The following is a 10,713-nucleotide window of genomic DNA, read 5'->3' on the forward strand; positions in this document are numbered from 1 at the left end:
GTACCTTGGTTTTGCTGAGACTGGCTTCGAATTGGTGATCCTCTTGCCTCAGCTTCCCAAGCCACTGAGATTACAGTGGTGTGCCACCATGTCCATCTCTCTTCATTCTTAATCATTTCCTTTGCTGTGCAGAAGCTTTTTACTTTGATGTCATTTTGCTTATTGATTTTTTTTTTCTTGTTCTTTGTGGGGGGCGGGGGGGTTGTTAAGGAAATCATTGTCAGTACCTATATTATGGATTGTTAACCCTGTGTTTTCTTCTAGCAGTTGCAAGCTTTCTTGTCTATTCCTAAGTCTTTGATCCATTTCAATTTCAGTTTTGTGCAGGGTGAGAGATGGGGGTCTAGTTTTATTTTTCTACAGATAGCTATCTAGTTTTCCTACCACCATTTGTTAAAAAGGCTACCTTTTCTATAAAATATATTTTTGGCACCTTTGTCGGATATAAGATAGCCGTAGGTATGTGGATTTTTCTCTGTCTTTTATTTTGTTTCATTGGTCTTCATGTCTATTTTTTAATAAACTTTTTTTTTAATTGTAGATGGACACGATATCTTCATTTTATTTGTTTTTATGTGGTGCTGAGGATCGAACCCAGTGCCTTACATGTGCTATAACCCCAGCCCTCATGTCTATTTTGATGCTAATACCATGCTGTTTTGGTTAATAACAGCTCTATAGTTAGTGTATTTTCACATCAGGTATTGTGATGCCTCCTGCTTCGCTTTTCTTGCTTAGTATTGCTTTAGCGATTCTGGGTCTCTTATTCTTCCAAATAAATTTAAGAATTGTTTGTTCTAATTTTTCTGAAGAACGTCATTGGTGTTTCAGTGGAGATTGCATTGAATCTGTATATTACTTTTGGTAGTATGGCCATGTTGACAATATTAATTCTCCCTGTCCCAAAATATAGAAATTCTTTCCATCTTCTAAGGTCTTCTTCAATTTCTTTCTTCAGGGTTCTCTTTTGCCTCCTTGGTTAGACTAATTCCCAAGTATTTTTTTTTTTTTTTTTTAAAGAGAGAGAGTGAGTGAGTGAGTGAATGAGAGAGAATTTTTTTTTTTTAATATTTATTTTTTAGTTTTCGGCGGACACAACATCTTTGTATGTGGTGCTGAGGATCGAACCCGGGCCGCATGCATGCCAGGCGAGCGTGCTACCGCTTGAGCCACATCCCCAGCCCCCAAGTATTTTTTTTTTTAAAGTTATTATGAATGGATGGTTTTTCTTGATTTCTTCCACAGCTTTTGGAATACAGCAAAGCTGTTGATTTACAGACGTTTATCTTGTATCCTGCTATTTTGCTAAGCTCATTTAGAAGCTCTAGAAGTCTTCTGGTGGAGTTTTTTGGGGTCTTCTAAATAAAGGATCATGTCATCAGCAAATAGTTTGACTTCTTTTTTCCTTATTTGTATCCCTTTGATTTCCTTTTCTTGCATGATGTCTGGCTAATGTTTCAAGGACTATATTGAATAGAAGTGATAAGAGTGGACAGCTTTGTCTTATTTCTGATTTTAGAGGAAATGCTTTTAGTTTTTCTTCATTCAGTATGATGTCGTTGTTGGGTTTGTCACAAGTTGCCTTCATAATGTTAAGTTCCTTTGATCCCTAGCTTCTCCAGTGTTTTTAAAATGAATGGGTGCTGAGAACATGGGCACTCTCTGACATAGTACATTACAGTGATTCAAATTAGGAAATTTAAAGTTGACAGAATTCTGTTCCATTTGAGTTATGGAATTTTGCCAATTGTCCCAATAATGTTTTTTTATTAGGATACCTCCTTCCTTTCCCTGGATGGTGATATAATGATAATGACATAGCTTAATTTTGTGGTATCTTCATGTCAATTTTTCTTTTTTCCCGTATAAAAAATACTAATAAAAACCATTAATTAGGGCAGGGAATATAGCTCAGTGGTAGAGCGCTTTCCTTGCACGTGTGAGGCACTGTGTTCGTGCCTCAGCACCACATAAAAATAAATAAAGATTTTTTTTAAAAAACACACTAATAAAACTTAAGTTCTTCCTAGTTATTAATTCCCGTCTGATAAAAGACTTTCAGAGCAATTTGGATTGCTCAGGAACCAGTTTTGGCAGTCACCTGATTTGTATGATTGGAGTAGAGTTAGACATTAGACTAGGTTCTGGTTTTGTCACCTGGTGTTAGGGTAATCACAACTCATTTTGGTTCTTGGTGTATTTACTGATATGGGCCTAATAATGTATGATCTGCCTGTCTCATTGGGCATATAATTGAAATATCTTCGAAAACTCTTAAACAGTACACAAAAAATACTGTTAGGATGTTACAGTGCTACTTCGAAATTCCAAACCTGGTGTGGTCCATAGATTGTCAAATTATAACCATTCTTACAATGATAAAGACAACTCGAGAAGAGAAGATTTAAGGATTAAGAAGCTCTCTTTGTCATGTTTATCTTTAGATGACAACTATCTGATAAAGGAGCTTTGTATATAAAAAGGATGAAATTTAAATTTAAGGATTATCTACATGCAAGTAATGATGAAACTTTATTTTAAAGTAGCAAAAGTATCACAGAACATTGTAGAATGAGAAGTATCAGTAATTCTAGGCTAAATCTTAGGTGGCACCCATAGATATCAGGTAGTGGAGAAGAAAATTCTAATTCTTAGGTGCCTCTAGGTATGTCATTAAAGTGTAGCTCAATCAGTTTTCTCTTTAACATTGAAATTATGGAAATAGAGAAAAGTGAACTAAAAACAAACTAAGGTTATACTATTTTCTTTTTCAGCCTCTTTGGTGAGTATTCAGTTCTTCTTGGTCTTGACTAGTTCGTGTTGCTCTTTTTCCTTTTAAGCAGCCAACTCTTCCTGCCAAATAAATAGAGTCATCAGTCATCCCACTCTTCCAATCAGCATCACTGCTCATGAAGACAGGCATATCAAATTCTATGATAACAATACAGGTAAGAATTTTCATGAAAAATATCTCTACTAAAATACGCTAATTGAGACTTCTCTTGGTGGCTGCATAGTCAAGGACTAGGTACTACAACAAATGCTCTCCTTGTTCAGTTTCTGTTCAGTCTATTCAGATGCACTAAGACCAGTCAGTCTTTATTATGCAATTTAGAATCACTTTGGTTAGTTTAACAGTGAGTAAATGGTATATTTACGACCTAGAGCCAATGATCACTAAGAATATAATAAAATGTTCATTCAAATATCAGTAAAAATCATCTTTTGCTATGATATGTTGTAATAAATGAGGGAAATGGAGAAATGTGTCGAAAGTAGAGACATTAGATTATTGTATTTGGGGCTGGGGTTGTGGCTCAGCAGTAGAGCACTTGTCTAGACTGTGTGAGGCCCTGGGTTCGATCCTTGGTACCACATAAAAATAAATAAATTAAAAAAAAAGATATTGTGTCCAACTACAATTGAAAAATAAATATTAAAAAGATTATTGTATTTAAAATTGTTCAATTATTGAACAGCCTTATTCAGTATTCAGTTACTAAGTTATTGGGTTGCACTATTCAGTGTTGCTGATGGAAACCCTACAAATCATTTGGTTTGTTTTATTTATTTTTCCATGGACTGATCTTTTCTGTGTTATAATAAAATTTTGGTCCTGATTAATTTGAATTGGAACATGAGGCTTTTCCAGTTTTTATTGGATTACATTTCACCAGTGTAAAGGAAATTTACGAGGAGCTGTGCTTGGAGGAAAGCACTCTTTATTAGCAGCCATATTTCCCTATGTGCTGTTGACCTTGCTAACATAGTGACTTTTACCAACTGGGTTTAGCTGCAAGTGATGAGTAATTTACTGTTCTTAATTCTTTTCTGTATGTTGTTTTCACCAGAATTATGGCCATGTTTTCTTTTGGTTTGTCTCAGTTTCATTCTTCTCTCTGAATTTGAATTATCTGTTCCCATATGCCCATATAATTTTTCTATAGCTAAGGGATGCAAATAAGTGATTAATAATGTCTAAGTTCTAATTAATGAACACATAGAAATTAATGAGTTCCCTTTTGTGGTTTAAAAGAAAAAATATATAGTCTGAAATTTGAGCTGCTTTTTTCCCCTCAACATAATAATGATTAGAAGAAGTAGAGGAACATGTGGTTTTAGCTGACGGAAAAGTTGTTTATATAGTAAAGACCCAGAGAGGGATAATTGGAGGAACCAGTATAACATTTAGCTAGAATATGTGAAAGATGAGGAAAATTATCTATAAAGAGTAACCATTTCTTTTTCCAAAGGCAAACTGATCCACTCGATGGTAGCCCACCTAGAAGCTGTTACAAGTTTAGCAGTTGATCCTAATGGACTATACTTGATGTCTGGCAGTAAGTACATCAAATATAGATTATTTAACTTGTTCTTATCATTTTCATATTAATATAATCTTTCCTTTCAATTTCCTTTCCTTTGGTATAGGTCATGACTGTTCAATACGTTTATGGAATCTAGAAAGTAAGACGTGTATACAAGAATTCACAGCTCATCGGAAAAAATTTGAAGAATCCATTCATGATGTAGCTTTCCATCCATCCAAATGCTATATAGCCAGTGCTGGAGCTGATGCCCTGGCTAAAGTCTTTGTATGACACCATGCATCATCTTCACTTCTAGCTCTTTATTAATAATCAGCTGCACAAAAAAAAAGATACATACAGAAGACCAGGGCAAGAATCAACTCATCATGCCCTTTCGTTCTGCTGAAGGAGCACAGAGAACATTTGTTAAAGTATAGTTTTGCAATTCGTATACTGTTTTCTAAAATTAAGGTTTGTTCAGGTTGCTGCAAGCTCAGCTGAATCTTTGAGCCTGTAAACTCTTTCAAAATTTCCCCCAAAGATGTGCTTTTATTTCTGAAGTTGTTCTAATTCGCTAGGCAGGCCTGAGCGAAGATAGATTTAGCTTGTCCCTATTGAGTAAATAGGGCATGCTATAAGGGATAATTAAAAGCTGGATGGCTGGGAAGGAATAAAAGAATGGAAACTTGGACCTACTTCTCCCCTGAGAAATCTTATTAAACACATTAGGTAATCAAAACATTAATCTTTACTGTATCTGCTTTGCTAACCCTGTTGTGTATAATGACCAGACAGTGTTAAAAGGAATTTTTAATTTAGCTCTCCTTCGGCTGCTTGCATAAAGCACGTGATAAAACATTTTACCTATTGGGGGGAAAGATGCAATAATATGTTAAATATATTATTATTCAGAAATGCTAAACAATTTTACTTTGCAAGCAGATTTCTATATTGTATTACAGATTTGAAAGTAGATTTGGTACCCTTGTAAAGTTTAGCTGTCAAGCACTCACCATTATAAAGATAGTTGATAGAGTTTGCTTTTACTAAAGGAGTAACTTATTCAGGTTTGAGATTCTGTTATTTTTAAGGACAAACAGGGCATAGCTGTATAATAATTTCTATTTTAAAATTCACCTTACTCATGTGATATTTAATAGTACCAGAGTGATTATCTCATATTGATGAAATCTACCAGTGATTGAAAAACATGGAAGTTATTTGCTCATACTCATTTGTCAATAGCCACATAACCATGCTTCAGATAATCTCTGCTTTTTCTTTCTTGTCTCTCACATTCATGCTGACACTTACCAAAATAGTTCATAATTATTATGTTTTAATAGTTCAGAGAATATGGTTAACTTCAGGCAGCTGCTTTCAGAGCAGTTAAGTAAAGCAAACGTACTCCCATAATTTCTCTATTAGTATCTCTGAGAAGAACCACCTCTTGAAAATCTGAGTGGAAGATTTTATGCCTCATGTTGGCCAAAAGATCCTCTCTCCCTGCTCCTCCCCCTTGTTTAATTGGAATGCACTTTGTAATGCACAGTGAATCGGTATTATTCCCTGGGAAAACCATGTCTTAAGAGACTGGGTTTCCCTGAGTCCACTTTACTTGTGACCCACATGTGGTCAACTTTTGAGATTCCCACTACCCTGCTATCTGGAACTAGTGCCCTACCATGCAGAATCTTTCCCTAAACTTGTCATGCTCTTCATACTTTTTTCTTATTTGCCCCAAATGACAAGAGATCAATCCAGAGAGTAAAATAAATTATTAATGTCTAACCAAAATGTATATCCAATAGACTATCAGTCTTTTATATATTAATACATATACATATGTGTGTGTGTGTATGTGTATCCATAAATATTTTAACCCATTAAAATAATTCCTACACTTCAGCCAGGCGCCATCATGCTTGTCTGTAATCCCAGCAATTTGGAAAACTAAGGTAGGAAAGTTCGAGGCCAGCCTCAGCAATTTAGTGAGATGCTATCTTAATAAAAAAGGGCTGGGGATATCCTTCAGTCGTAAAATGCCTCTGGGTTTGATCCTCATTACCAAAATAATAATAATCACAATTCCTACATTTCTATCCCCATATATTTCATTGTAATAGCAATCTTCTGATGTGTACATTTCTCAAAGCAGAAACCTTGTGGTAATGTGGACAATAATTGACAATACTTTTTAAAAAATTTTTCTGCTTATCTGCATCTAGAATTTTGTAATATACAGGCAAATTTTCATTAAAGTTATAAGACCTGTGTTATTTGCCTGATTGTTACATGGTCATGCTATAGTATTTTGATACAGCTTCTTTTTCATCTCTGTGCTTTGGTTAACATGTAGGTTTAAGAGACTTCTTTGTACAATCGAGTGAATTGACCTAGAAATAAACTACCAGATGAATGCTTATCTTTCCATGAAAATATAAAATTCTACATTGTGTTTTGTAAATTGGATTGTTCACAAAGTGAAGAAAGGGTGTTGCTAACTTAACATTTGTAGAATACTGGAAAAATCCAGCCAGATGCCCTTACATGGTATATTTATTATTGATGACTGCAAAGCTATTGTTCCACTAGTTATTGCTTTAATTACCTTCCAAAGTCTTGAGTGCCTGCTTTACTTGTATCACTGAAATTCTGTAAACCAAGACACTTTTTTAAAAAATTCATTTTATGCCTCATGGTTGAAGTTTTTCTGTTATTGAAAATTAACCATGAGATATGCAAACTGTAATGCAAATAATGGATCTACTGAAAGTTCCTTAGGAAGCCAGTCCTGTGCCATTGGATACTGCACATAAAAAGAGATTTTTCTACCCTTGCATTGTAAGATCTCAACTTAGAAATGAACCTAAGCTATCTTCCAGTGAGCTGGTAGCATATGCATGTATTTGACTTTTCCCCCCAGCCTATTGAAAATTTAATAGAAATTCACAAAATGAACAAATTCAAGATTCAGTCATTGAAATGCTTTTATAATGCTTGATTTGTAAATATTTTGGATGAAATGTATTGGAATAGTATGAAAATCAGCAGGTGGTAGGGTCCCTGCCTTATTTTCATTATGCTGTGGATACATCTCTGGGAGCTTGCAGTACCCTTTTCAAAACTCAGCTGTCACATGGAGCTCATTTGCTGCTCAGACTATAGACAAATATTTAACATGAGTGATATAATAACCTTCAGTATTTTTCTATTGAACAAGTTTAGCAGTTTTTGCCATTAAACAGATAATTAGTTATGCAAAGTATTTAGCTTTTATAATCATTTTAGTTATGACTAAAAGGGGGAAATCGATCTGCATCACTGATAATGAACTTTGTGAAAAATTTTTGTTTATCTGACTTTCATTCCTTCAGTATTCTTGCTATAAATTTGTTTTGGAAATAATGATGAAGATTTATTTGAAAATATCTAAAATGTATGTATATTTTATAAATATATATTATATATATTGTGTGAATATATATAATATATAGACTATATATATATATAAATATAAACCATAGGTGCATTTTACTGTTTTTTATTTTCATTTTTGGAGGTAGTGTAACAGCAGATTATGATGAGTGTTGTGCTATTTGCTTTTGCAGTATAATATATAGTTCTAAATGTTTAAATTACTGTATATTCTATATTCATTATAGGCTAGCATGCTTGTTTTAAAGACTGTCATTCTAGTTTATTAAAATCTGAATGTAAGAAAACCTGGCTATTCAAATGTGAATTGAAAAATATTCCATTCTCAGTACTGAACTATTTCCATTGAACATTCAGGCTTTTTAACAAAATATACATCATCAAGAAGGCAATAGTTAGAAAATGAGAGGTGCCTTTAAAATATATATATACACAAATGCAGCCTTACAGTGAGGATGAAGATTGAGTTTGTGTAAGGGGGTGGGGGTGGGGGGGACAGTGAGAGAGAGTGTGTGTTTGTCAATCTGTGAAGGTCCTGATTTGTGACCATCAGTGTCTTTTTTAATGTAATGCTCAACCTCTAGGACTTCAGGGGACATTTCATGCGCTGTCTTTGTGCTCTTCTGAGCACCTTATGTACTTGCAAGAATTTTGAATGTGAATTCCTAGAAATTTTAGTAAGAGAATAAATATCTACTCTTTAATCATAGTCAAGTTCAGGTAAAAGAAAAGTTTTTGGTTCACCAAAATTAGGGGATCTCATTAATGTTTAATTTTTTTAAAGGCTTGCTGTTTTAGTACTTCATGTGTTTCCCCTTACATAAAAGCATGTCATGAAATTGTTACATAATTCAGATTCAAATAGTAAAAATTATTTTTAAACACCTGAACTAGTTAAAACTCCACCTGAGAATAGTCTTAAAGAATTTAAATGGCATCTCTCATATCTACCTCGTTGTTGCTGCCATTTTAACTAAAGCAAATTTTTATGACATCTGAAATGATAGTTAGATGCAATTTAATAATCATGTTGGTGCTTTTCTCAGGCTTTATCATTTAAGTTGTATTGTCACAAATCAGATTGAAAGGTTTAGAATCACTCTTAGTTTTCCTTTGAAAGAATGGCTTAAAATTAACCATCAATGTTGTGAGTGGAGGTTATCTCTGGTTGGTGTATGTCTGTGTGATGTTTTCAACCAAAAGACAAAATTGTTATTGAATTTACATGAGAAGAGAGTCCTAAATGTAATTTTATTCAGCTTCCTTTATTCTTTGAAAGCTGTTTCCAAACTATTAAGTACATTTTCCTTCATTTTATTTACTCAGAAGTTGCCTCTAACTGCTATGTTACTTGTTTATGTATGTAATTGCATTACTTTGAGTGTTTGACACTGGGATTCTGATTGTACAAAAGTAGTAGCTGATCAAAATATGTATATTTTTGTGAAATGTATTAATTCCTAAAATCCATTTTTGGGGAAGGTCCAGAAACTAACATATCTGTGTTTAAAAACAAAGAATAGGTCATGGTACTTTATTTGAATCGTTTTTATTTTTGCCACTAAAAGCTTTTAAGAGGCCATATTTGTCATCCAACTGGATCTCCATATCAGTATAAGGAATTTCATGTTGACAAAGTATTTAACAGATCCTTAACATCACTTTTATTTTTATAATCTAAAAAAAGCAAATGTTAAACCAAAAGAAACCCCTAGATTCCACTCATTTATTCTAGCAGTATTCCTCAAGTGGTGCCAGAGGGGTTGGAGTTTTCTGGATCTTTACTAGTCAAGTTTTAGATTTGATTTAACTGGGACCACAAACTTGTCATCCCTCTGATGCAAATTAGAAGGTTCATTTTAATTTAGGTTAATGTCTGCCTGCATTTTTTAACAGGCTGTGAACCAGTGAGTGCCTTGTTAATGTAGAATGATTTTTCCCCCTGTTGAGTGTTAGCTCTCTTCAAAAATGTCTCAGAGAATGGTGTTATAATTGACTTCTGGAGAGCTGCTAAATTTGGTATCATCAGCATGAGAAAGTCTTTGGTCTACCATATACTCCCTTCCCTGCTTTCTCCTCATTGTTGGGCTGAAGTTGGCCTCTTGTGAATAAACAAATACAACCCCCCCTTCTCCACTCACTTTTTTCAATCCAGATTAGGAGGTATCCCCATACCCATCCCAACTATATGATCCAATTCCTGTTTTTAGGAGGAACCACTTCTTTGTAATACTAAGTCTAATGGTTATTTTATGTCTTCTCAACTTTAGTTTACTAGATCTGATCTCAGGGTATCATCAGTTCAGTTTCCTGAGTAACCCTTGCTCTCCACACCTAAGCCCCCAACTGGTGAGCCCTGGGCCTAATTGTTTGATCTTCAGGTATTTTAAATTTTAGTTAAAGTATCAATTAATGTAAATTAATCCAAATGCTAATTTTTGTGGTGCAAAAGTTTCTTTTGTAAATTCAGGGTATGGATAAGCTAATGATGATAATCCATTTTTGGTGGCTCAAAAGTGTATTATTTGTTTTTAAATAAAGTGTACAAATATAGATAATATGCTATAGGTGTCTCATGAATTGGAATATTTGTCAGATTTGAAATGTAGCTTTGACTTTGCAATCAGTTAAAATGCTTTAATACAATCTGATTTGGGGTTTTTATTGAAGAGGTGTTAGAAGGGTGCAGAGAAGCCAAAAGGGTATAAGATAAAGTAAATATGAATCCAAAGTAATGAAACAGTCTTAGTTATTGATTGCAAGAAAGATGGAGAAATTTATCATTAGAGAATTTGAGGCTTTAGAAAGACAGTTATCTCTTAAAGATTGGGTCAGTGATACTTTGAGGGATATATGTATATTTAACAAATAGGTTTTGTAATTTTCAAGTGTTAAATAATTTTTTAATTATGCACCTATATATATAAAAATAATTTTTTTTTTGGCTTGGTTTCTTGACAGACAA

General features: G+C 33.8%; 1 protein-coding gene across 2 annotated transcripts in view; it reads left to right on the plus strand.

Annotated features, from left to right (window-relative positions):
* The window catches only part of Strn (striatin), a 110,432-nt gene extending 100,124 nt beyond the window's left edge, over positions 1-10,308 (plus strand). For both annotated transcript variants that reach the window (XM_021734089.3, XM_078029392.1), the window contains 3 exons: positions 2,841-2,948; positions 4,254-4,340; positions 4,432-10,308. In XM_021734089.3, the coding sequence (XP_021589764.2) occupies positions 2,841-2,948; positions 4,254-4,340; positions 4,432-4,601 (365 nt within the window). In that variant the 3' untranslated portion in view covers positions 4,602-10,308. The remainder of the gene's footprint in view (positions 1-2,840; positions 2,949-4,253; positions 4,341-4,431) is intronic.
* The last annotated feature ends 405 nt before the right edge of the window (positions 10,309-10,713 follow it).

This window comes from Ictidomys tridecemlineatus, chromosome 12 (genome assembly GCF_052094955.1).
Source record: "Ictidomys tridecemlineatus isolate mIctTri1 chromosome 12, mIctTri1.hap1, whole genome shotgun sequence".
In the NCBI taxonomy this organism is placed as follows: Eukaryota; Metazoa; Chordata; class Mammalia; order Rodentia; family Sciuridae; genus Ictidomys; species Ictidomys tridecemlineatus.